The sequence below is a fragment of the Rattus rattus genome, chromosome 4 (genome assembly GCF_011064425.1).
Source record: "Rattus rattus isolate New Zealand chromosome 4, Rrattus_CSIRO_v1, whole genome shotgun sequence".
In the NCBI taxonomy this organism is placed as follows: domain Eukaryota; kingdom Metazoa; phylum Chordata; class Mammalia; order Rodentia; family Muridae; genus Rattus; species Rattus rattus.
Window position 1 is genome coordinate 50,475,845 of NC_046157.1, and position 27,655 is coordinate 50,503,499.

Consider the following 27,655-nt stretch of genomic DNA (forward strand, 5'->3'; position numbering starts at 1 on the left):
TAACAAAACAAATAGAAATAAAAACAACCTACTAAAACTCTTACAGCTTTCTGATAGGTGTGTTCACTCCAGAACCGTTAGTAATAATGAGATTTTCACTGGCAAGATGGACAGAGGGTTATGAGACTCTTGCAGACAAGGTAGAGTTAGTTCTCTTCTCCATCTTTTCTTTTGTTTTGTTTTGATTCCAAGATGGTTTCTCTGCATAACCATGGCTGCCCTGCAGCTGACTCTGGATCCACACGCCTCTGCCTTGGGAATGCTGGGATTAAAGGTGTGTGCCCTCACACCCAGGTCTTCCATCTGTATGTCCAGGAGTTAAATTCAGCTCACCCACTGAGCTCTACCACTCACCCTCCAGATACCTTCTTATCTGTTAAAACTGAGCCGTGAGACCGTTCTGCATGGGACCATAGCATGTGGCACAGGTACCTTAAGCTAATGGCACTTGAGAACCTGATTTCCAAGATGTCCTGGGGCAGAGAGCTGCCACAGTTGATTTTCTGTCAACTGTAGTCAGTTGAAGAGTCAGAGGCATCCCTGTTGTGCACTGGGTGTTGGGGTGCGTGTGCTTAAGAAGGGGGTGATCGGAGGGGCACCGTGCTCCGTCCACACAAACACAGCTTCGTTCGTTGCATGGCATCTGTGTGGCACGGCTCATAGGTTTTGTCCATAACTGACCTTCCACCAGAGTGAAGGATGCCACCATTGAGTCTGCCTTGGTGCTTGATGATGAATCTGCCTCAGCTCTGACAGCTCACGGCCCCACTACCGAACTAGGTAGAGTGTGGGTAGAATTCACACTGTAAAGGAAAGGAATCACAGTCAACATGGAACTTCCTATGTCGGGTTGGGGTGTCATCATGATGGACTACACTTTAAAGTTCTGCAAGTTAGAGTGTTTAAGGTAATGAAGTCAGGGTGGGAATGTGCAGTCAAGGGCTCCCACTTGTGGGGAAGCAAATGCTCTCCAGAGGGAGGACAGACTGGAGGATCCCACAATCAGGTGACTGGGAGTCAACCCTGGCACCTATGTGGGTCTTACTTGCTATCTCTAGCAAGGAGGCAATTTTAGCACCCTCCTGCCTACACCCTAGACCGTGCAAGGGGATAATACCTCGTCAGATGCTCAGAAACAGCCCTGTGCAAGCATTCTGCATCCGATGCTGAGAATGTTGCCAGCAGAGAGAAAGCCTCTGAACTGTGAGAGTCCAGTTCTCAGTCCAGGTTTGATGTCTGCTCCCACTGTGTTGGAAAGTTAGGCAGCTTGCCTCTTGTGCAGATGCCTGTCTCTCTTTGTGGGTCTGTTGTGCACTGAGTATTTTTGGTATAGCTGTGGCTTGCCTGTCCTACCTTGTAAATGTGCCCATTCCCACATGGGCTGCTTTAGGTGGCCACATCTGCTTCTGCTGAACTTCCTCAGTCAGAGCAGCCACCCTCCAGACTGTTGCCTCGGCCCTCTCTGATGTTGATGACAGGGCATGCTGACCCGTCTTACGCTCTGTGTGGCTCATGGGGAATCAGTGAAGGAGAATTATGTGGAAGCCTCTAGCCAAGAGGAGACACCCGGCCTCTCCTCGGGAAGCCTGGGTCTCATTTGCATTTTTGCATGTTAGTTGCTCATAAACAGCCCTGTGCAACTGCAGTCCAACTGTGCAGACTAGGCTTAGAAAATTAGGACATCCTGAGCCTCCAGGCTAAACTTGGGACTAATCTGAGGGAATCTTTGGATTTGGAAATATGGCAGAACCCAATTAGACAGAGCACTGTTGGCATGGCTTGTGACAACCAAACTTTTCTCAGACCAGAGCTCATTGGGGCTATATTTTATGTCTGTGTTTCATCCATTTACCTATCCATCCATCTATCATCTATCTGTCTGCCCATCTGTCTGTCTGTCTCTCTGTCTATCCATTTATCCTGTCATCCATCCATCCATCCATCCATCCATCCATCCATCAATTATCTAATCTGGGCATATGTGTGCACATATATATGATAGCCAGAGGCTGCCCTTGAGTTTTTTTTTGCTCCCCTGCACCTTGTTTTTTGAGACAGGGTCTCTCTGATTCTCCTGGAACTTGCAAAGTAGGCTAGGCTGCCTGACCAGCAAGCCCCAAAGATCTAATGGTTTCTGTGTCCCCAATACTGAAATTACAAACATGGCTCCCTGCCTAGCTTCTCTATGTGGGTTCTAGGTACTAAAGTCAGGCTCTCCTATGCTTTCATGGCCAGCACTATACTGAGCCACTATTTATTTTTGAGACACAATCTCACAGCCCACTGAGAATTGAAATTACAAGTGTGAAGCACACCTGGTTACTTTGTTACTTTAACAAAGGCTGACTACACAACCACCTTCCCTAGGCTGTGCAATTTAAGGGAGGAAGCATTTGTTTTGGCTCATGGTTCAAGGGTTTCATCAATGCAATGAGTCATGGTGCTTGTGCAGTGAGGAAGGAGAGAGTAAAGATCACTGGTGCTCAGTTACACCTCCTGTGTATGCTGTCCAGGACCCCAACCCGATCACTGGCACCATATGCATTTAGGACAGGATCTTCCCATCTAATCAAGATAATCCCTCACAAGCATTCCCAGAGGATGGCCTAGTCTAGATAATTCCTGACCGATGTGCTGGGAGGCCTGTCTCCTAGATGATTCTAGGCCCCGTCAAATTGACAGTCAACATAGACCATTCCACAGACCAAATACATTCATGGTGGCTTGGGTACACAAGCTCAAGAGAGTCTCCGTCTTTCCCCCCTGTCTCTCAGTGCCCGTTTCCCTCGAGGATCACTTAGTCTCTGCTTAAGTATGGTCTCTAAGCTCATCACTGTGTCTGAGATCTCTCCACTGACTTCAGGCTCTTGTGTAGATTTGCTAATTGGATATAATAAACTGTATTTCAGCATAGACAGCTAATCTTTACATAGCCAAGAGACATCTTAAAAATTAGCTTGACCTTGTAGGTCAGAGAGTATGGTTGTCATGACGATGAAGGTGTGTAGCAGTAGAACAGGGAAGTGAGTGTGTACAGAAATAGACTCCTGGCTAGACACTAATTGAATTTCGAGGAGAGGCGCAGGGTACTTGGATGGGGCAGAGAGCTATTTCAATAGGTTCTCTGACTACCAAATAGCTGGAGAAGAGGGCAAGTTTATTTCAGTATGTATGTAGAAAATTAATTTAAATGAACCATAAACTAAAATTTTAGCAGGACTAAAAGCATAGAAGGAAATATTTCTAACAAGCTAAAAAACACATGAGCTGTAAATGAAAATAATGATTAAAGTGATTCTCATTTAGGTTTTTTAAAAAAAAAAAAAAAAAGAACAAAAGAATCTTTGTTCGTTCCAGGCCATGATTAAGTCCTCAAAGCAACTTCCTTTCTATTAAACATGCACGGTGATCTGGACACTAACCTCGAGCTACTGAGGATGAGCTCTCTGTAGCTGTCCAGCGAGGCATGTGGTTTCTCTCAGCTAGCAGGGATGTGATGGAGTTCATTGCCGTGTTTCTCTGGTGTTAAACCATCTTTACGTTTCTAGGGTAAACCACTCGGTTACAGTGGGTAGCCAGAAGGTACATTGTTGGCTTCAGTTGGTTGACATTTTATTTAGAATCTCCACATCTGTGTTTATTGATGCCAGGTTAACCGTCTCGTCTTAGGATTGCAGTCATGCTGGGATCATGGAGCATGCACAAGTTCCTGCCCTCTCCACTTCAAGACCCAGAACGGGCGCTTTTCAGAGCTGTGGCTGTTGTGAACCCCGTTGGTGCTTGGTTACTTAAGCCACCAAAATATTTTTTTAACCTTGTTCTTAATTAACCTTTTAAATTAAAAAGTTATTTTTCTAGTTTTACTGTTTTCCTTTTTTCCCAGGGAGTAAGCTAAATTAACTGTCCAGTTAATTTTTAATGGATATTTATTCACTCATTTATTTGACATTTATTTAGATTTATTGAGCATTTGCTCTGCACGGGGCATTATCCCCCGTGCTGGAGAGAAGTGAACAGCAAGAGCGCTGCTGGTGGCGTTTCCAGAAGAGAGATGAGATGTGACGTGTCCAGCTAGTAATAGCTTACACCTGTGGCAGGCTGGGTCCGTGAAAGAGACCTTCAGACATTTGTCTCTCAAGGAAAAAGCCTTCTGCATACTTGTTGAGCTGTGAATTAAGCATGGATCTAAAATCTTTAAATATACATTATGCATCAAATATTTATGACACCCATACACTATTCTAGGGGAAGGGTATAGCACAGACCTGTGGGATCTGTTTCAGCAGTGTCTCAGAACATACTCTGTTGCTGTAACACATTGCCTGTGACTGAGCAGCCTGCAGAGAACAGAACTGTATTGGGTTTATAGTTCTGGAGCTGGGGAGCCCATGAGCATGATCTTGAATTCAGCAAGGCCTTCTTGCTGTGGTACCATGATAGAGGATGGCGCATAGCACGTCCCATCAGGCCTGTTGTTCTGCGGGTCTCCTAAAGCTTCTAATGCCACGGTAGGGCTCCACCCTTCACTCACGCCAATAACTTAAGTCCTCACCTTTAATTGCCATCGGTGTGAGCTTTCAACTCAGGAACTTCAGGAAGACATGTTTAAACGACAGCAAGTCACTTACGTCAAAGGTCTTGGGTGTTTTGAAGGATGTGTGTGCACCATTTACAGTAAGATTTGAAAGTCATGTGTCCCCTGTCCTGCCAGAATGCTTGAGCGCCGACTCTCTGAGCTCCAGGGCTGGGTCTGGGCGGGGAGGAAGTTCCTTTCAACCCTTGTCTCTGTTTGCAGCTCTTGTGTCTTGAGGTACGGTCACCACCACACTTCTTTTCTGAAGAGACAGAGGGTGAGAGTGGAGTTCCCCGGAAGCCCCACCCTCTCAGCCTGACTCCTTCCCCTACATTCTGGGGCTTGAGGCACTGGCTCTGTGAAGCATATTTCGGATTCGAAGAGCAACCATTCTTGAGGGGCTGCCACCGAGTTCCACGGAGCATGTGGAAAATTGAAGGAGCAGGTGCCAGTCTGTTCTCTGCTCTCCGGGGTCACAGTGAACAGTTGTTCTATGTAAAGATTCCCAGGTCCTCCTTACCCATATCTCCCACCCACCCACCCACTGCCCGCCCTCCCTGAGCTACTGTGGAGGGCATCTCACACCCACCTAATCCAGACCCTGCATCTGCAGCTCAGTCCAGCCCTTCCCAGTCCAGGCCCCTCAGGCTTCTCTGTGATTCCATCTGTCTCTTGTGAACCATTTCTAAACATGCCCGTGCATCCACTCCCTCTCAGCCAGCATGGCTACTCTGACCACCTCGGAGGTGGGCTCCAGCCTCTGTGGCTATCGTGTTTGCTTCTCTCAAACCTACCCAGGGCCTCTGACCCCGTTCTCAGACATTTTCAGATTCTTCCTTATACTTTCTTCTGCTCTCTGAAAACCACCCGTAAGAGCAGCCTTCCTGGCCACTCGTGCCCATCCCTGGTCCCTCCCACTCCACGTTCACTACCGGCCTCCTTACCCTGCCTTCGTTTTCCCTGAATAACAGCCCACGGGTAAATGCAGGGTGTTTGTTCACTGTAACCAGCCCAGAGCCTGAGGATGCTGCACATGAGCTGTGTTCTTCCCTTTCTCCCTGCACTTCAAGGAACTCAGAGGTGGTCCCTCCGGAACAGATGCTCCAAAGCCAGAAGGGCATGGCTGTGCCTCATGGGTGGCTGGTCCTTCTGAGCAGAAACCAGAGGGGCTACGGTCATGACTGAAACCTCACAGCAGCCCTGTGAGGAGCAGCACCTCCTGGGAAGGCCAAGGCGCTCAGTGAGAGAGGTTAAGGAATGGATTGGTGGCCTGGCCCAGCTCAGGTCTAGGTAGCATCTTCTGCACCCCTGCTGTGTGGCTAGAGGCAGACACAGACACAGCTCTCCCTGCACACAAGCCTTTCCCTGCAGTGTCGGCCTCTGAGTCTCTGGGCCTGGAGGCCATGCAGCCGCCCTTGGCTCATTGCTCAGGAGGACTGTGTGCTGTGGGGAGTGAGCATGCCTCTTACCAGCTGTGAGGCCGCAGTGAGTGGTCCCAGGGCTCTTAGCAGTTACTCACGGGCAAATGGGACAGGAACAGTCCCCATCTTAGAGCACAGAAGATGAAGTCAGCAGTGGCTCCCTCACACGGGCTCTTGAAATCAAGTCGGTGCATGACCATCCCTTCTTGCTCCGCATTAGTCCAAGTCACACGACCGAACAGTCAAATGTCCATGGTTCCTGTGTCCCCACTGCCTCGCCAGCCAGCGGACAGTTGATAAGCAGGTGGCAGCTGTCGGTCCCCACACAGAAGCCAAAGCCCGATTTCCTGCTGTGACAGAAGAAAAGGCTGCCTGTCCCCAGGGCTTACTGGGGAGGAGGCTGCAGAACCCCCCACAGGTGCCTTTCCCCAGCCTCTGCAATGGCTTACTGTTGGCCGCTAGTTACCGGGAAGGGGCTTAGGGACCACGCTGCCTTTGCCGTTCTGTCCGCATCTTGCCGGTCTCTGAGCTACCATCCACCAGGGCCTTATTCTAGACTGCGGCTTCCGCCATGGGCACCACAGCACGAGACCTGCAGCATCCACCCAGCTGATCTTTTCTTTCCAGTTGGGAAGAAGATGCGCTATTCTGACCTGCCTTTGTTTCTTTTTTAATTTTCTTCATTTCTACCTTTCGGCTTCTGGTAACAGTGGGTGACAGCAGGTTTCAGAAGCCACAGAAACAGTTCTGTAGGTCTGTCCAACAGACCCTGGGGAACAGCCACGTTCCACGGGGCCCTGTGGCACCCACTTGTGTAGTTCATGATGGCCGCCCAGCCAGCCTCTTTCCCCCACCACTCCCTATTTCTCTCACATGGAAAAAAAGGAAACCACCTAGGGTGGGTTACATTTAATGGGGTGAGAAAAGTCTACACGGTAGAAGAGAAGTTACAGGTGAGGCCAAGCGCCTTCCTCCCAGGAGGGTGAGCCATTTTCTCCTCTCTGGCTCCCATATGGACAAGGCACACAAAAGGGCCCTTTCTGGGTTTGATGTATTGCTTTTAAAAAACAAACCCTTCATGTTTTTTTTTTTTTTTTATTTTGGTTCCTACCTCTTGGCCGACCCAGCAGGAATTTGGCAGTCTATTAGACTGCTTCAAATGCTAAGAGCTGCCTCTCTGGAAGTCACATAGTTGGGGGTGCTAGGGATTCTAGATGTGCTGTGACCTGGGCTGCCTGGGTGCTTAGGGCAAGGGTCTCTGGCCTCCAGTGCATGCATGACGAGAGGCTTAGCAGCTGTTGATACACCACATTTATGGATGGGGTTCTTTCTCTGACTCCTGCTTCTTGGTGTATGACTGAAATTTTTTTTTTTCCGGGGCTGGGGACCGAACCCAGAACCTTGCGCTTCCTAGGCAAGCGCTCTACCACTGAGCCAAATCCCCAACCCCGACTGAAATTTTTTTATAATCTTTTAGAGTATTTCTGGGGTTACATGAGGAGCATTTTGTTCAGGGCAAGCCTGTTTATCGCTTTTGTTGTTGTTGTTGTTGTTGTTTGTTTTGATTGTTGTGTTATGATTCCTGTCCCAGATCTGTGATAAGTCCACACCTCCGTTTATCATTTAGTTCTTTCTACAAAGCATTCAGCATCCAGCTTCCCTACTTTGAAAAGAATCAAAACTCCGTACTGGTTCAACACGGGTAGACAGTGGTGGTAAATGGACAGGCCTGTGTACGCTGTGCGGACGTCGTGACGTTGTGCTGACGTCCTGACCTTCTACAACGGGGAGTATTCCAATATTCTTCCTTCTGTTGTCTGGAACACGGTGTCTTGGTGGGCTGACCAAAATTCTTCCCTGATGGAATGGGGGTACAGCAGAAGGGTCCCTCACTGGGGGGGCCTCAGTAGAGCAGAATGGAGCCCGTTTCAGAATGGAGCAGAATGGCTGTCTTCTTCAGCCTTCCATGCACGCAGGCAAAGACATAAGGCAGCCAAGCGGCTGGGGGATGTAGCTCAGGTGTTAGAGTGCTTGCCTGGCTCAGGAGTGCCCTGAGTTCTGTCCCTGGCGCCTGACCCCATGCAGTGCTGTAAACACCTGTGCTCCTAGCACTTGGGAAATATAGACAGGAGGATCAGAAGTTCAAGGTCATCCTCAGTTACAAAGTGAGTTTGAGGCTAGCCTGGGCTACAGGAGACAGTGTCTGGCTTTCTGAATTCATTCTTAACTGTGGCCTGAATGCAGTAACCTGTGTTTTGTTGTTGTTTTTAAGGGGAACAGGACTGTATAGCTTGTTGGGAGAATGCTTGACTCTGCATGGTACCCTAGGGTCAGTCCCCTGTACTACAGGGAGGGTCATACCATATTGCCCCCATATCTCCCGGCTCAGGTAGCTACTGGAGATGAATCTTTGTTGCCTTTTTTATTAGAATAATCAGGGTACTCGGTTGCCCGGGGAGTACTTTCCTTAGGCCTCGTAGAATGTTCCTAGTCCAACACTGCATTCTGATTCCCTGCCCCTAGACAGGGTGTCCTACAAAAACAACCAGATCCAACCCTTAGCAATTAAAGAGCTTGGCCAGGTAACCACCCCCTCCCCCAAAGCCTGCAGGATGTGAGTTATTCATCTTTACCAAAGAAGTTATTCATCGGCACTAAAGGCTCCTTTGAGTTTTTATAACTTTAGGATCCTTTTAATAACACACTCGTTTTATATAATAATACCCAACTGTAATGCTGTGCACAGCCCCAGCCAGCCCTCCTCTCCTTCCCCACAGGGCCTCATCTGTGGCAGGAACTTTAATCTTCCTCTTTGCATTTTAATGCTTATCGTAAAAAGCCTCGGGAGAAGCTTGGGCGGTTTCATTTTGAGAAAAGCGCACCCAGAAGCCTTTGCTCCCTTACAACGCTAAGCTCCGTTTATGGCTTCCAGCTTTATGAGGGTCATTTGGTGGGCCAGTGCAGAACGGTAGGTCCCTAGGCATGTCAGCACCCAAGGCTCACTAGGGAGTCCGCTAAGTCCCTCTCCCTTGACAAAGGTTCTCTGTCCCACTCATGCTTGGTATGCTTGTGCATGTGCCCAAAAAGCACATCATGTGTGAAAACCAGGCACAGCCCCTCCTCTCCGCAGGATGAGTGACTTCCTCAGGGAGGCTGTTCAACAAGGGTGCCTCACCAAGCATCCAGCACAGGAGCCCAGAGGATCCAGCACCAGCACCGTATGGTTTCAGGGAGGCAAAAGTGTCACCTCTAGGAGTCACGGTGACAGAGTTTTCTAGAGGCTTGAGGGAGATGAGTGAGCTGAGCTGCCTTGGAATGGAATAAATTCACATTCAAACTGGAGCCAAGCTAGGGAGAAAAGCAGGGGAAATACATTCCTGGTTGCAACGTGTGCAGAAGAGCACGTCCCACAGGAGAGAGAGTGTGTCCCACAGGAGAGAGAGTGTGTCCCACAGGAGAGAGAGTGTGTCCCACAGGAGAGAGAGCGTGCCCCACAGGAGAGAGAGTGTGCCCCAAAGGAGAGAGAGTGTGCCCCACAGGAGAGAGAGTGTCCCACAGGAGAGAGAGTGTCCCACAGGAGAGAGAGTGTGTCCCACAGGAGAGAGAGTGCCCAGAGGGAGAGAGAGTGACCCACGGGAGAGAGTGTGTCCCACGGGAGAGAGAGTGTCCCACAGGAGAGAGAGTGTGTCCCACAGGAGAGAGAGTGTGTCCCACAGGAGAGAGAGCGTGCCCCACAGGAGAGAGAGTGTGCCCCAAAGGAGAGAGAGTGTGCCCCACAGGAGAGAGAGTGCCCCACAGGAGAGAGAGTGTGCCCCACAGGAGAGAGAGTGTGTCCCACAGGAGAGAGAGAGTGTCCCACAGGAGAGAGAGTGTGCCCCACAGGGGAGAGAGTGTGCCCCACAGGAGAGAGAGTGCCCCACAGGAGAGAGAGTGCCCCACAGGAGAGAGAGTGTCCCCCACAGGGAGAGAGTGTGCCCCACAGAGAGAGAGTGTGCCCCACAGGAGAGAGAGTGTCCCACAGGAGAGAGTGTGTCCCACAGGGAGAGAGTGTCCCACAGGAGAGAGTGTGTGTCCCACAGGGAGAGAGTGTGTCCCACAGGAGAGAGAGCGTGCCCCACAGGAGAGAGAGTGTGCCCCAAAGGAGAGAGAGTGTGCCCCACAGGAGAGAGAGTGTCCCACAGGAGAGAGAGTGTGTCCCACAGGAGAGAGAGCGTGCCCCACAGGAGAGAGAGTGTGCCCCAAAGGAGAGAGAGTGTGCCCCACAGGAGAGAGAGTGTCCCACAGGAGAGAGAGTGTGTCCCACAGGAGAGAGAGCGTGCCCCACAGGAGAGAGAGAGTGCCCCACAGGAGAGAGAGTGTGCCCCACAGGAGAGAGAGTGTCCCACAGGAGAGAGAGTGTGTCCCACAGGAGAGAGAGCGTGTCCCACAGGAGAGAGAGCGTGCCCACACAGGAGAGAGAGTGTGCCCCACAGGAGAGAGAGGAGAGAGAGTGCCCCACAGGAGAGAGAGTGTCCCACAGGAGAGAGTGTCCCACAGGAGAGAGAGTGTGCCCCACAGGAGAGAGAGTGTCCCACAGGAGAGAGAGTGCCCCACAGGAGAGAGAGTGCCCCACAGGAGAGAGTGTGCCCCACAGGAGAGAGTGTGCCCCACAGGAGAGAGAGTGTGTCCCACAGGAGAGAGAGTGCCCCACAGGAGAGAGAGTGTCCCACAGGAGAGAGAGTGTCCCAGAGAGAGTGTGTCCCACAGGAGAGAGAGCGTGCCCCAGAGGAGAGAGTGTGCCCCACAGGAGAGAGAGTGTCCCACAGGAGAGAGTGTGCCCCACATGAGAGAGAGTGTGCCCCACAGGAGAGAGAGTGTGCCCCACAGGAGAGAGAGTGTCCCACAGGAGAGAGTGTGTCCCACAGGAGAGAGAGTGTCCCACAGGAGAGAGTGTGCCCACAGGAGAGAGAGTGTGCCCCACAGGAGAGAGAGAGTGCCCCACAGGAGAGAGTGTGCCCCACAGGAGAAAGAGTGTCCCACAGGAGAGAGAGTGTGTCCCACAGGAGAGAGAGTGTGTCCCACAGGAGAGAGAGTGTGCCCCACAGGAGAGAGAGAGCCCCACAGGAGAGAGAGAGCCCCACAGGAGAGAGAGAGCCCCACAGGAGAGAGTGTGTCCCACAGGAGAGAGAGTGCCCCACAGGAGAGAGAGAGTGTGTCCCACAGGAGAGAGAGTGTGCCCCACAGGAGAGAGAGTGTGCCCCACAGGAGAGAGAGTGTGCCCACAGGAGAGAGAGTGTCCCACAGGAGAGAGTGTGCCCACAGGAGAGAGAGTGTGCCCCACAGGAGAGAGAGAGTGCCCCACAGGAGAGAGTGTGCCCCACAGGAGAGAGAGTGTCCCACAGGAGAGAGAGTGTGTCCCACAGGAGAGAGAGTGTGCCCCACAGGAGAGAGAGAGCCCCACAGGAGAGAGAGAGCCCCACAGGAGAGAGTGTGTCCCACAGGAGAGAGAGAGCCCCACAGGAGAGAGTGTGTCCCACAGGAGAGAGAGTGTGCCCCACAGGAGAGAGTGTGCCCCACAGGAGAGAGTGTGCTCCAAGGGGAGTGTTCACATGAGAGAACTTATCTCTAGGAGAGGGTTTCTCTGAGAGCATTTTTCCCCAGAAAAGTATGTCCAGGGAAGAGTGTTGCTAGAAAATGTGTCCCAGGGAGTGTTCCCTCACGAGTCCCCAGCTTTTAGGGGCTGTTTCAACCTGTCTATCACCACAGACATAGCATCTACCCTTGATGTTGGTGCACTGAGCACTGATGGCCTTCTTGGGTGTCAGTATGGGGCTTTCAACTGTTCTGAGCCATGCTGGGTAGAAGGGCACACAGGGCCTCTTCTGCAGACCTTCTTGACCTGGAAGCACCTCAGAGGAGCCAGAAGATGGCTTGAGTGGGGTGGCCTGTGTGCACACCCAGAGTGGAATGTGTGTGTATGTGTGTGTATGTCTCTGTGTGTGTGTGTGTCTGTGTGTGTCTGTGTGTGGGTGTCTATGTGTGTCTGTGTGTGTCTGTGTGTGTCTGTGTGTGTCTGTGTGTGTGTTCATGTGCATCCTCCCCCTTATTCAAGATAGGTACCACCAAGGAACCTTCTGGCACGTCAATGTGAGGAAAGCCAGAGCAAGAGCAGCTGCAACCTAAGTGTTTTATGCCCTGCTCAGTACATTATCTACAAGGAGACCGAGTCAGCAGAGGAGCACATCCCACAGGTGCCCTCAGTAAAGCCTTCCACTAGGATTGCTAAGCCTGCAGCCCATCACTGTCAGGAGGGCAAGGGCCTGTCTCACTGTCCATCTCTTAAGGTTCCTGGTGAGATTAAAAAATACCTCAACCCCTGGGTGCTCTAGGGAAACTTCCAGAACCAATCTTTTCCCGTCCTGAAGTGGAGATGACAGGCACAGCAGCATGGTGCGTACCTGTCACAAAGCCCCAGGCCGCACTATCAGTTTCTCCTATACCGCCTGGCTCTGCATCTCTGCAGTGGGCGGAAAGGCCTGAGGTCCAGTGTTCACTCTCACGTGGGATCTGTGACCACGCCCACTTGGCTGATGCGTGACGACTGTCTCTCTTCAAAGGACATGTGTGGCTTTTTATTATTCACCATCCTCCTTATTCAGTGAAAACCTACTTTGTTTCCAGTCTCCTCGAATTATTTCACACAGCTAGCATGGCATTTCAATCCAAAGAAGTCCTGTAAGTGCACCTTGGGGCTGGGAGATGGCTCAGTGGGTGAAGTGTTTGCTGCGTAACTGTCAGGAACCTGAGGTCAGATCCTCAGCACTTAGGTAAAAAAAAAAAAAACCCACATGCCTGCCCTAGCACTCAACAGGAGGGGCCAGGCAGGCCAGCCTAGCTGAAGGGAAGGAATTGTAACCAATGTTTAGCTTGTACACAGGCAGGCACATGTATATGCACAATCACGTGCGCGCACACACACACATACTTGCACATGCACATATGTCATGCACACAGGCCTACACACGTGCACACACACACGTGCACATGTGCTCCTGCACATACCCACATGCATTTGCACACACGTGCGCACGCGCACACACAGAGTCATTGTTTTATGAGCTGGAGATTCCTATCTTCCTTCCTTTTTCCCAGTTTTGGGGAAGAGAAAATGAAACAAAATTGTGCAGGAAGGGTTTGTATATTTGGTTGGGGGAGGGGAAATTAATCTTCTCATAATAGTTTTTAAATTAAGTTTCATACTGGTCCAAGCCCTTTCCTCTCCTCCCTTCCTCTGATATTCCCCCTCTCATTAAAGCTCGGGTTTTGATGGCATTCACAGGAAGGCTGATTTACTGGAATAGAGACGCTCTCTAGGTCTTAAGTTTTGGAACATTCCCAGTGTGTCTGAACCCAGGTTTCAGATTTTACTGGCATTTTGTTGGCAGGGCTGTCTTTGGAGCCCTTCCTGATTTGAGCTTGTTTCCTGACACCTTTAGCAGTATGGTCCTGCGTTTCTTAAATTTAAAAAGGGGGGCAGGTTTTAAATAGAAAAGCATTTACAAACACAGACGAAAAGTTGATTCTCTGATGTCAAGCAAAATAAAAAAGCAGTTAACTCTCAGAAACGGACACTTAGACACTTTATTTTTAAAGGGCAGGAAAAGACAGGATAAGGACCAGGGAGAAGGCTGTCTCCAGAAACCCCAGCTGTGTGGACTCTCCTCTCCCTCTTGAAGCCACAGCAAGAAGGCAACTTGTTTCACTACCCTGGGCTGTGTCTGTAACACCAACAGCCAGGGTCACTGGTGAACTCAGGACCTAGCTCACCTGAAGGCCTTGTTGCCAGTCTGTGGGGAGTGGGGCAGGATAGCGAGGGCCCCAGCAGGATGCTCTGACACCTGAGTCAGGAGGGACAAAGGAGAGTTTGCCAGTTTTTCCCAGTTGATAGGAGCTGAGGCCTAAAGCTAACATCCTAGGAGAAAGCAGCCGGGGGTAGGGTGGGCTGGTGAGACTACTTGGTGGGTGGGAGGAGGGTAGTACTTGCCACCAAGCCTGACCAAACCCAGGATCAATGCCTGGCAACCCATGTGATGGATGGATCAGACCGGCTTCCATGACTGACCTCTGACTTCCTCACTAATGCATGCATATGCAAAATGTTTCCCTAATGAAGGAGCGTGGCAGGGGCATGTCATGACATTATTACCTCTTCACCTTGATACCCTCCTGGAAGCATTAGTTGGCCCTGAGGGACACAGGAAGCCAGTTGGAGAATAAAAAAGGTGGTGCTCGACATGCACCCGATAATGTGCTCGTGAACTGAGGAAGCCTCTGAGGACCAGCAGTTAAACTACTCAGACAGCAGAAGAGCTCAGTGAGGGAATGGGGTGGAATGTCCCACCAACGTGGAACCGACAGAAGTCAGTCTCGCAGGGGTGGAGAGATGGGTAGAAGGCGGAATTGGCCCAGAGGGGATGGAAAGTAACTACTTGAATGAGCATCTGTTCCAGCATTGGATTCAGAACCAGATTTGGTTCCTGGGGCCGCCAACACGGAGCAAAGCCCTGTGTTGAAGAAAGAGGCCCCTTGTCCTGGGGCTCGAGGAGCTGAGCTAGTGCTAAGCTTCCCCGGCACAGTCTTTGTGCCTCCTGCCCTTGGCAGGGTGGAGCCCGAGAGCAAGGAAGGGTGATGCTCTGGGCAGTGGTGGTAGAAGATGCTCTGGCGGCTGAGGCCAGCGGGCAGGGCGGGGAAGGCCTTCCCCATGATTACCCTGAGGCACAGATGGAATTGAGGTGGAAAGGGGCCGGATGGGGGCCTGAGAGGGAGGGCAGACTTTCCCTTTATAGAAGAAGTTCATTCCACGAAACTTGCTTTGACCACCCAGGTGCTTCAGAAACTCCTTGGCTCGGTAGCTAAGGAAACTCATTATTTTATTATTTTATGTAAATTTGGTGAGATGTTGGCATGCTTAAAACAGCTTCCTTGGGAGAGACCTTGCCCACTATGCTCAAGGCCATGGTCTCAGTCCCCAGCACCACCAAAAATAAATTCACAAAAAGATTTTGTTTCCCGGGAATGTCGCTCAGTTGATCGAGTGTCGCATGAAGTCCTGAGCATGGCCCACAGTAGCATAACTCAAATGCAGAACGTGCCTGTAACCCCAGACTCAGGAGGAGCAGAAGTTCAAGGTCGCCCTCAGCTGCACAGAGGATTTGAGGCCAATCTGGGCCACACACGAGTCCCTGGCTTTAAAGATAGGAGGAAAGGGGGGGGGGGGGACGACCGGAATTCATAGAAACAGGAAAAATAACTTCCCAGACACTTGGGAGAAAAATGAACTCCACCACAAATTTGGTAGCATTTACTTTTTGAAGATTTGAGATCTTATTTCAGTTGTTTAAAATAAAAGAGATTCCTTTCTCAGGTTTAGGATTAAATATACAGAACTTTCCAGAAAACCTCACAGCTCCCCAGGACTCTTAAGCTGACACAGATGCCTTTAAGGAGACTGACAAATGGTGTTCCTGCCTTCATATCTCACTGGTGAAGAGAGAGAACTGAAAGGCTGAGGCAGGAGGATCTCAAAGGCCAGCCTGCCTACATATCAAGACGCAGAAACAAAGCAGCAGGTCTTCTGTAGTGACCCCACCCCCACCCCCAGACCCCAAACCTCCACTTCCTCAGCTGTAAAATGTGACCACGTGGTCATGATACCTGGGACCGTCTGGAAGCATCTAAGGATTGGCTCAGTAAAGGCACCAGAGAGCTGTAGACTGCCCAGAACCCTGAAGGATTTTCTGAACAGACAAAGAGCCCACTCTGTTACTAGTTGGAGCTGTCCTTCTGCACGGCTCTGAAGTTCGTTTGTTCTCGAGATCTTAGATCTGATCGAGTGTGAAGATGTCACTGTGTTGCTGGTGGGCTGACTAGTGGAAACCTGCCACGTTGACATCACAGAACCTAACACATGCTAAAGGCCTAACTGGAAAGTAAGAACTGTGCAGATGAAGTGGAGGCTTCCCGTGAAACCTTAGAGCAGGGATAATTCTGTAACTTAAGCAGAATGGAATTCATTCCGGGACAGAATGTACAATTAGCCCATAGCAATCGGTAGGTTTTATCATACAACAGTAAATGGCATTGTGACATGTATTTACAACAACGAGCCTGATAGGGAAGCCTAAGAGATGTATTTAAGCAACATAAGACTCCCTGCTCACGAGGTGACTCGGCTTCACAAGCATTTCAGTTCTCAAATTAATTTAGAAAGTGTATTTATACAGAATGAACAGACAGAAATCCTCCACGTCTGCAAAGGCCTGGGGAAGTAGCACCCAAGGAGACCAGGGAGGAGGACGGGGCTTGCTGGACACTGAGATGTGCTTGGTAACTAAAACTGTGCAATGTCTGCACTGCTAGACCTGGGAATTTAGGAAAGGGGACCGGTGCCAACAGAAAAGGATTCCCTTTCAGAAACAGCCCTGAGCGCATTAGACACTGTACAAAATGAGGAGGGGTCCCACATCTCCACAGCAAAGGGTAGGTAGTATGTCTGTTGACAGGTCTCCCAACGAACAGTTCTGAGACAAACTGGTGGGAATCGGAAAGATAAAAAACCAGGCCTGTACCAAAGTTTTATCCTACTTAGGAAGGAACTCTAAATGGACCAGGAACACATTCATACACAAGAAGCAAGTGAATTCCTGTATGACTTGGAGATGGGAAAAGAGTCTCTAGAGTCTCTAGCCGTGAAGTAAAAAGAAGAGGTCGATGTGTATCTCACACACACACACACACACACACACACACACACACACACACACACACACACACATCATGAAGATGTGGGGGAATGAGGGTCATCTCTAATTGGTCCAAGAATAGGTCAGGGGTTGTGGCCATATCTCACAACGTCACACAAGCGCTTGCTCTCTGAGCAGCATCCCACCTCCAACACTTTACTCTGTAGATGCAACCCTGACAGTGTCTCCATACACGTGATCAAGGTGTGAGGACGCCTAAATGATGAACCAGCGTGGAGTTCTGCACCACACAGCATCAAACAGGGATGAGGGAGACCTCATGGACGTGCTGAGTATGCCCAGCCTCCATCAAAGACTAGGGAGGGGAGGGAGGGAGACAGAGGGGGAAACAGAATGACGTGGGTCCAGGGTGGCAGCCTTCTCTAAGGAAGAGAAAGAATGAAGAAAGCAGGCATGTGCCTACCATGTGCAGAAGGGGTCACGAGACAGCTGAGGGTTGACTTGTGTTTACATCACAGAGGTGCAGACCAGCAAGAAGGGATGGAAGGTGAGGGGGAGTGTAGAAAGAATGCCCCACAGACTCAGAGACTGGAATGCTTGGTCCCCAGCTTGGGAAGAGTTAGGAGGGGTTCATTGGAGATGTGTCACTGAGAGAGGGCTTTAGGGTTTTCAAAAGACTCTACCCACTGTGTGTCTCTCCTCGTGATCATGGATTAGTCTGTGAGCTCTCGGTTCCTTCTCTCAGCCAGCATGGACTCTGTAGCCCTCTGAAACCCCAGTGAAGTTGCTTTGGCCTTGGTGTCTTGTCACAGCAGTAGAAAGTGACTAAGCAAGGCCAGCTCTGGCAAACTTTAAAACACTGAACAGGAACAGTGATGGGCGGAAGGAAGCGAAGTCAGGATCGCTGCTAAGCCTGATTGCTCGGGCAGAATGACTGCACAGGGTGAAGGGGAAAAGGTCACACTGAGGGAATTTGTAGACACATTGTTTGCTTGAATATCTCAGGCTGCCGAGGACTAGAACCACAGGTAAACACTCAACTCTTTCTCTCTTGTGTTTTGTCCCAGCAGGTCGGTCATCCATTCTGAGATCTCTGTACCATAGCATTGCCTTAAAAAAAATATAATGTTCATTTTATAAATTAAAGAAAAAAGATTTGCACACTTCATTGGCTGTAGGTCATATCTCAATACAAAGTATAAAATGGGAACAAGAGAAAACAGTTATAACTCAGTTTTTTTCTTCTCTGACTACTCCTTAGGATACAGTTCTAGAAGCAGGGAACACAGTTACTGAGCCAAAAGGTATTTAAAAAAACAAAACAAAACAAAAAAGCAAAGCTGCCATCCCTGGGTGTTAGGAATGCCTGCTTATGGTTGTCAATGTGCCTTCTTAGACTCTTACTGTCTGACTCTGACAACACAAAAGCGGTAGACCAGTTAGCCCACTGACTTCTCTACAGTTGTTTATCTATCTATGTATCTATTGAGACGGGTCTCTCTCTCTCTCTCTCTCTCTCTTTCTCTCTCTCTCTCTCTCTCGTGTGTGTGTGTGTGTGTGTGTGTGTGTGTGTGTGTGTGTGTGTCTATTTATTTGTTGAAACAGGGTTTCTCTGTGTAGCCCTGGCTGTCCCAGAACTGATTCTGTAGACCAGACTAGACTTGAACTCTGAGATCCAACTGCCTCTGCCTCTTTCGCCTTTGAATTTCCCATAGGTTGAATAAACTCACGTGTTACCTTTGAATCTTACTGTTCAATGCACATTTCAGGGCCAGTGTACCTTCTGAGGTTCTGTGTGTCAGAGCTGCCGTTTTAATGACCACCAGTTGTCCTTTTGGGTCCTCACATTGGAACTCAGCTAACTGTTCCCCTCATAAAATTAGATCTTTTCCAAACTGTTGCTTTTCTAACTGGTGAACGTGGCTGTCCCAGATCCCCATAGAGGATGGGCTGGATCTCAGTTAAGCTCTCCCTCACTGTTTTAGCTGTATGGAGATAAGAACTTTATCCTATTGGCCAGTCTGAGCAGGGCACCCCTGTGATGCCCTCTGTAATCAGAGCATTTGGTGCGGGGATTAGATCATCTTGATTGCAAAGCGATCCCTTACAGGGCTGCAGAAGTTTCAGGCTCAGCACGAACAGGGCTTTTTCTTCAGTGTCCCTTTGGTCCTAAGGGGAGCACACACACCCAAAACCTTTTATTATGTAGCTTTGGTGACCCCAAAATAAAATAGAGGCTGGTAGGTAAGGACTAGGCAATCCCCTCCTTGCCCCACACTTTTCCTTCTTCAAGGTCAACAAGAAAGGATGGCATATGTCCATGGTTGCCTTTTCTCTACTTAAAGCGGCCTGCAGCAGCCTCCTTTTCAGGAATGCAGCATTGACAAAGTTCATAAATGCTTCTTTGTCGACTGAGCCGTGCAGCTCGGCCCCCAGAGTTATCTCAGATAGCACAAATAAATCTGGCGGCCTCCAGTTGTCTCAAACAGGCATTAGCTCCTTCCTCCTCTGTCTCTGCTGCAGAATTTCCTCTTGGCCTGAGCAGCACGGACTCACTCTGCTCATTAACATGGTCTGTTAAGTGCTGCCAAGCCTCTAGCAGTTCGGTGTGTCCGCCCCCTTCATCACTTTTCTTTGTTCTAAAAGGCTGTTTCTGAGCCACTCGTGTTCCTGCAGCCCTGCCTCCACCCCTTTCCATCGCTGGATGTACATCCGTATGTAGCGTTTGAGTGTCTACGGTCCACATGTTTAAAGAACATTCTAAACTACCCACCGTCCAGAGCGCTCCTGCAGTCTATTCACGGAATACTCAATCCCATCCTCCTCTTCGCCCCCCACCATTTACCCCAGGAGCCCAGACTCAGGAATGGTACCCTCTAGGAGGCAGAAATCCCGGAAAGACAATGTTAACTTTGCTATGAGACAAAGACTCCTTCTTAGGACTTTTCTCTTGTCCAGCACATGCAAAAGACATTTTGTTCTTGGTGCCCAGGGGTGGGTAGGCATACTCCACCTCAAGGAGTGATTCATAGTGTCCAAGAGAAACACTGTGAGGATGTGTATCCTATGCATTGGCACAGGTCGGGTTTCTCCCAAGTGCCTTGTTCCCACAGCCATGAGGAAGACCCCACTGTTGCACCAGCCAGACCCTGCCCAACATAGTCTCATGTCCCCTTTGCAAGCAAGAAATCTTAGGCTTCCTCCCCTGTGCACGTACTGTACTGCTTGGGGATACAAGAGGCAGCGGGTGTTGTGGGGCTGCTTTTTAAGCAGTTTCCTTCTTTTAGGGGCTCCTTTAACCTGCAGGAGAGGGTGGAGAGCTACACAGGGCACAGGCTTGCTTTAAGGGGTTCTGAGTGCTAGAATATTGAGGAACACTTCAGACTGACTTGTAATCCCTGGTTAATACATAATACCAGATTGTCCTCTGCCTTGCTCAACCCCTCCTCTCCCACAATGATGATAGATGATAGATAGATAGATAGATAGATAGATAGATAGATAGATAGATAGATGATAGATAGATAGATAGATAATAGATGATAGATAATATATACATATATATACTATACATACACACATAGATATGCATACATACATACATTCATAGATAGCTACATAGATGCATACATGCATATATAAGTACACACACATATGCATGGATGGATGGATAGATAGATTCACAAAAAGAAAGATGCATACACATATATCTAAGTACACTCATACAGAGAGATAGATATATAGAGAGGTGATATATCAAATTATAGATAATAGATAGATAGACAGACAGACTGACTGACTTTAAAAAGACCGCCCCCATATCACTGATAGAGGAGAAAGCTTGGCTTTGATCATTAATACCTCCTATATCTGCTTGACACCAGATCAACAATTTCAGGAAGACAGAGAAGTGTCTTAGCCCAGAGATAAAATACAGAGAACATCACTTGGAGGAGACACTCGGAGGGAAGGGATCTGGGGTGGGTGCACATTTCCCGTTCTATTTCATTTTGCCCATAATATCAGCCATTCAGGTAGAGAAGTAGGGAAGTAAGCTTTGCTACTTAATTCCCAAAGAGAAGTTTGTATTCTTGTCAGTGAAACTATTGTAAAAGCAGACCTGAAGCCCGAACAGAACCAGGGTTCTTGGGAATTCTCAAAAGGTGTTGATTTATTTACTGCAGTTAAAGCATAATTAGTTCTCAGGGGATGGGGTATCTCTTAAACGCTTTACTACCAGCATATTGGTTTTCCGAGTAATCAGAAACGTGTGCGGTTCAAACAGACGCACGGTAAGTAGAAACAAATGTCAGACACTGTTGTCACTTGGAGGTAGAGACAAGGTAAGGGAAAGAAACAACTTGATAAAATCATCCAAAGAACTGTGTCCTAGCACTCAAACCAAGCACCAGCCAGGAGGGTTCCCACTCCCCTCTCCACCCCTGCCCCTCTCCACCCCTGCCCCTCTCCACCCCTGCCCCTCTCCACCCCTGCCCCTCTCCACTCCTGCCCCTCTCCACTCCCTGGCCCTTCACCGGTATTTGCTTCACCCCTGTGCTGGTTCCCACCGAAGGCTGTGAGGGAAGCAGCACCCCTCCTTCCTACAGCTCCGCAGATCGTTGGCCCTTCCTGGCCACCGTGCACATGCACACGCTTGTCCCTGTTCTGTCCGAGCTGCTGGCCCTCCTCTACGCGTCCGTTCTAACTGACCAGTTTTTCCCACCATTTGCAGGTTGATGTTTGAGATGCCGCAGGAAATGGGCTTAATCGCCATTGCAGTTCGGCAGACCCAGGGCAAAGGTCAGTTACCTTTTGTTATCATTGCTGTTATTTTCCTTTCCGAAAATCCACAAGTCACCTGGCTGGGGAGCTCGGTGTGTGCTGAACCCTGAGACCATTCGAGTTAGATTCTTTCCATTTTAACACCCGCTACCCCTGAAATGGGGCAGGGGAAAGGAGAAGGCCCACTGACTTCAGCAGAGCACGGGCAGTCGCCCAGTCCACAGTTTGTTAACTGTGCAGTGTTTGCGTTTGATGGCTGTCATGCCTGCTAACCTACGTTCCCCATACATCCCATGGGCTGTGATAGAAACAAAGTTCTAAGACATTTATTCTCCTGAAGGTCCTTGGTGAGGGTATTTGGAGTCTGTAGTAAGCTTATATCATGTCCAGAGGCCTCCCCGCCCACCAGCCCCCACTGGATCAGTGCCCACTCAAGAGTAAAGAGCCAGTCTGGGTTTCCACCACCTGCCCCCATTGCAGACTGACAGTCAGCCGGCACTGTCCCAGAGCCATGCTGGGACCAGCAAGGGCAGAGACCTCGCCAGCATCTGTAGGAGGCATGGATGAGGCTTTACGGGAACATGGGTCACGTTCCTGCCAGCCAGCACCAGACACCAGACCACCCACATCCACTCCTTGCTGAGAGCAGAGAGATGGAAGATGGCCACTTCTTTGATTTGAGCATATGACAGAGGAAAAAATATTGCATAAAAGCTATGGGATTTTATATACATATATGCACATACACACACTATATGTGTATATATATATATATATATATATATGACCAGGTCTAGCTATGTATGTACTCAGGCTGACCTTCAGCTCCCAGACTTCTTGCTGCAGCCTCCCACGTGCTGAAATTGCTGGTAAACACCACCCGTGCCCACCTGGGGTTGCAGTGCACACCACCCATTCCCACCAGAGATGGTAGAGTTCTTAAAGAGATACTCCGGAAGAATTTTAATTAACCTATACTTCTCATTTGATTATTTTCTTTTCCTAACTTCAGTTTTAAAAAACAAGTAGCAGCATAGAGACTTGCTAACAGGGATCATGCGTGTGTGTTCATGTATGCATGTACATATAGATATGTGTGTACATGATGGTGTGTGTATGTACGTGTATACATGTGTGTATGTGTGTACATATATGTGTGTGCATGTGAGTATGTGTGCATATGTATATGTGTGTATGGTGGTGTGTGCATGTGTATATGTACATGTATGTGTAAACATGTATGTATGTATACATGTGAGTATGTGTGTGCATGGTGGTGTGTGTATGCATTGCATATGTACATTTATTTGCGTGAGGATGTATGTGTATTGAACATGTGTGTGGGTATGTACACTTGTGTGTACAGACAAAAGTTCAATGTCATCAAGTGTCTTTCTGTCACTGAACCTGGATCTCACCTATAGGCTAGACTAGCAGGCTCCCAAGCCCCTGAGAATCTATTTGCCTGCCTGTCTCTCTTCAGCACTTGAGTTACAGCAAGGGCATCACCACATCTGGCTGTACGTGTGCGCGTGCCCGTGTGTGTGTGTGTGTGTGTGTGTGTGTACGTGCACGCATGCGTGCGCATGTGCGTGTATGGAGGAACCTTGGTTAATCTCCGATTTATTTATTGAAGCAGGGGCTCTCCATGACCCTGGAGTTTGACCATTTTAACTCATCTATCCAGCCAGCACCTGGTGTCCCCTGCCCCTGTATCCCAAGTACCTCCATGCTGGTGTGACAACCACTCTGTTGTCAAGCCGTCTGCCCAGCTTCATGCCTGTCCTTTTACGTGGATGCTTCTGATTAGAACTCAGGTCCTCAGGCTTGAGCTGTAAGTGCTTCACAGACTGACCATCTCTCCAGTCCCCAGGGATTGCTTGGTTAACACTCAGTCCAGAGCTCAGGCAGGACGAAAACAGTGTGAAGCCTTTCACACGGCTGTCACTAAAGGCACGGCTCTGCTTTCCATGTGCCTGGGCCACACAGCCAGTGCCTCTGGAAGCACCGCTTTGCAAAAGCAGCTTCCATGGGCCAGTAGCTAGTCCAGTCGCACTGCTTTGCCGTTTTTTACCCACATGCCCAATTATGGTAGCACAGCGTTCAGACACTGAGAGTTTCGGGGGCAGCAGTGGGGAGGAGGTGCCCGTGTGTGCTGGTGTTTGTACAGGTATGGTATATGTATGTCCATGTGGAATCCAGGACTCAGCCTTAGGACTGATCATTGGGAGCAGCCCACCTTATTTATTTATTTTTATTTATTTACTGAGGCAGTGTCTCTCTTTTGGGGACTTGGAGCTTGTAGATTCGGTTAGGCTGCTGCAACCAGAGAACCCCAGGGACCTGCCTGTCTCCACCTCCACACACTGGGTTTTAGGTACACACCAGCACGCTCCTATACCCAGTACTGGAGACTGAGCTCAGCCCCTCACACTTGTGTGGCAAGTGCTTTACTCACTTTACTCTCTTCAGACCCTAAAGCATTTTCCTTTCGTCGAGTTCACCCCAGAACATCAAGGTGTGCTATAAAGCTGGAACAGACGCGTGGGTTGTTGTTGTCCAGGAGTGCCCACGTGGGACACAGTATTCTCTCAATGGGTCTGTCTTCCAGGAAGGGGCCCGAATGCCTGGCTGAGCCCCGTGGGATGTGCCCTTTCCACTCTGCTGGTCTCCATCCCCCTAAGGTCACAACTGGGACAAAGGATTCCATTTGTCCAGCATTTGATGTCGCTGGCCGTGGTGGAAGCAGTGCGGTCTATCCCGGAGTATGAGGTATGTGTGGTGTCACCGTCCTGCCCCTTCCTGCGGAGCCTCCAGCTTGGCCTTTCTGTTTGCAGCATGCGTTTGTACAATCAGCAAAGCTGTCACCACAGTGCGCACGGCACCGTTAGGAGTGGGTAGTCATGGCTGGGGCCGTAGCTCAGGGGTAGAGTACTCACCTGGCATGCTCACCATTCACAGTGCCACTGTGGGTGTGGCTTCCACAGAGCATTTTCCAGAAGCCATTCCCAGGCTCTCTGCCCAGTTTCTGAGCATCCTAGTACGGACAAGCTTTTCTTTTTCTCGTAATGAACATATTATCTCAGGCTGTCGGGCTGGGTGGGAGTTCTCTGTGTCTTCAGTTTTAAAGGGGGCTGTTTTATGGACCTAGACAGCTTCTCCACCTCCCCCCACTCTCACGTCCACGTGACAGAGCTGCTCTTTGTGGTCGATGGAGTTCACAGCCAGGTTCGTTTGACGCTGTCTTCCCCCCACTGTAAGGACGGGTGTGCTGGCATCCTTATCCTCCTTATCCTTGCCCGAATGACCCCACTCCTGGTTACTTTTCTCTTAGTGTAATAGGGTACCATGACCACAGCAAACTTTTAGAAGAAAAGATTCACTCTGGCTTACCGTTTCAGGGGGAGGAGAGTCCACCATGGCATGTCCTATATACGATGACTTCCATTTCAAGTGAAGTTATTCTTGTTTCTTTATCTTACCTTTATACAATGTATTTTGATCCTCTCACCCCCTACTTCATGTCCCCAACTCCTACCCCACTCCCACCCTTCCCTAACACACCCCCCTCCCAACTTTGTTTTCTCTTAATTTTTTTTTATAATCCACTGAATCTGATTAGCGTTCCATGTTTGTGCATGGGTGCAGGACCATCCAATGGAGGGCAAACAAGCCACCAGTGGCCACACCCCTAAGGAAAAATGGTTCTCCCCCTCCAGCATTCATCCACCGTAATAGCTCCTTAGCTGTTGGAGGGGTCGTGTGATCCCTTTCCCCATCCAAATTGTGGTTGGTGCAATCCGGTGCAGGTCTTTTTCAGGTAACCACAAATGGCCGTGTTTGACAGAAGCTCTCCCCATTCTCTGGATCTTAGGTTCTTTCTGCCCCACCTTACTTGATGTTCCTTGAGCCTAGAGAAAGTGGGAGATTTCTCTTAGACATCTACTTAGGGCTAAGAACTTATAGTCAGTTATTCTTAGTGTTTTGACCAGTTGTGAGTTCCTGCGTGAGCCACTGCCCTCTCCAGAAAGAAATGTCTCCAGCCAAGGTCCCAGAGCAGGCGTAAACATGTAAACATAACCAGTTCCATGACAGTCTGACAACGTGACCATTAGGAAAACACAGTAACAGGTCTCAGCCAGGGCCTCAGACCTCCCCAGACATGGGTCTTGGCTCAGGTTCCCAGTATCGGCCATGAATTCTCTTCTAAGAGGAAGAGCTCCCGTGCAATCATAAAATGGGTGGCACGTCTTGTCTGGCAGGTATATAATAGGACATTCAGAGTCCAATTCTTGGTAAGACCGCTGATGTCTTTTCTCTTGCATCAGCCTATGTAACGCATCTGGCACTAAGAAATCTACCCAGCCAGGAGGATGTCCCCATCAGATCAAGACTGGTCCCTCACTGCCCTGCAGCCACAGTGTGTGACGTCCTCATGCAGGGTCTTACTAGTTAGCGATGGTGGGCAGCCAAGAGCAAGTGACAACAGCCTGCTGTTTTGGGAGCCTTGGGAGCCTCCCTGACTTGTGACGCATAAGTGTCCCTGCGCCTGACACTGAGATCTTGGCGGGGGTGGGGGTATTAAATTATAGACTTCCACGTCTTTCTTATAGCCTCGGTTTGGGTTAATTCTCCCCCCACCCGTACATTTTACTCCCAAGTCCTCCCACCCTGTCACTCCTTAAGCTTCCCCCCTTGTATGGCTCTGGGCTTTTCTTTTACCCCGATCTATCGTACCCCCACCGGTCATGCACCGTGCCCCCACCTCCACCCTGTACCCACCCTATAGCCACATTATAACCTCCTGGCTTCTGTAGGTGTCAAGTTAAACATACAAAACTAAAGATCCCCAGCTAGAACCCACACACCAGAGACAACATACCGCGTGGGTTTTTGGGCCTGCGTGACCTCCACGAGGGGAGTTAGTTTTGATGGGCTGAGTTGACCTACACAGAAGAGCCACTGGATGGTGGAAATAACCTCTGATCCTCCCTTTCTCTATGGCCTTCGCTGGGGTGCCTACTTGTCTGTAGTTGGATGTCACTGGCAGTGTACAAACCAAGATCCATTTCCACATAGTAAATTACTGTCACTGCGACGTGGCCTCCTTCGTGATACCAGGCCATCTGCGTCTGCTTCCTGTGGCTTCTGTCCCTCCCCTGTGCTCCCGTCCTCCCCCATCCTCCCCTGTCCTTCCTGTCCTCCCCCATCCTCCCCTATCCTCCCCTGTGCTCCCCCGTCCTCCCCCTTTCTCCCTGTCCTCCCTCACCCTCCCCCATCCTCCCTGTCCTCCCCTCTCTTCCCTGGGACCCCTATAGCCCTTTTTCACCCCAGCCCTCACTTCTCTCAGTGTCTTAAAGCTCTGTCCGCTTCCCCTCTGAACTAAAGTCCCTTTCCCAGCATTCCTTCCTCTAGGCATAGACTTTGTCACGCATACCCTGTTCCCTTATCATGAGTTCCCAGCAGTTTGATGACAGGGTTGGTTGTGCTTGGGTCAGTGTGGGCCACAGCACTTTACATATAGGAAAGGGGTTGTCCTGAGCGTGAGGAGATGGGGAGCAGCAACCCAGCCTCTCCCACCGAGGGCCAGCAGCACTCAGCCAGGCTGTCCCCTGTGTCCCCTGTGGTTGCCAGATGCTCAACACCAAGTATCCCAGTTCTAGTCAGAAATGGGCAAGGAGCACCTGTGAGTGCTCCTGGGCCCTTTCTGCTGCCCCTTGCTCCCAACCCGATGGCTGTGTTGGGGCTTCTAGGCCAGCGAGGATCTGGCAGGAGGAGAGGAGAGGACGGCTTTCACGGCAATAGTAGTCCACCAGCATAGCATTATGGGTGCCCAGAGGTGCCGCTCAGGAGCCCTGCAAATCTAAGCAGGAAAGAGGGGCAGCCAACACAGGGATAGGCCAGTGCCGAGATGAGCTCAGCCAGGGAAGGTGGTTCGCAGACTTGGAGGCCAACAGCCACAGCTCTCAGCCTCATGTTCTCAAACCTTGGCCCTCCTCCTACCTGCGTTACTCAGGGCTGGACAGACAGCTCAGTAGTTGGCTGCTCTTCCAAGGGGCTTGGACCTGATTCCCAGCACCTCCATGGCAGTTCACAACTGTCTGTAAGCCCAGTCCCAGGGGGATCGAACACCCTCT

At 49.9% G+C, this 27,655-nt stretch overlaps 1 protein-coding gene across 1 annotated transcript in view; it reads left to right on the top strand.

The window, feature by feature from the left end:
* The window catches only part of LOC116898967 (biotin--protein ligase), a 103,685-nt gene that overhangs the window by 72,389 nt on the left and 3,641 nt on the right, over window positions 1-27,655 (top strand). The window contains exons 2-3 of the mRNA XM_032900392.1: window positions 21,469-21,536; window positions 24,130-24,290. Of these exons, the coding sequence (XP_032756283.1) occupies window positions 21,469-21,536; window positions 24,130-24,290 (229 nt within the window). The remainder of the gene's footprint in view (window positions 1-21,468; window positions 21,537-24,129; window positions 24,291-27,655) is intronic.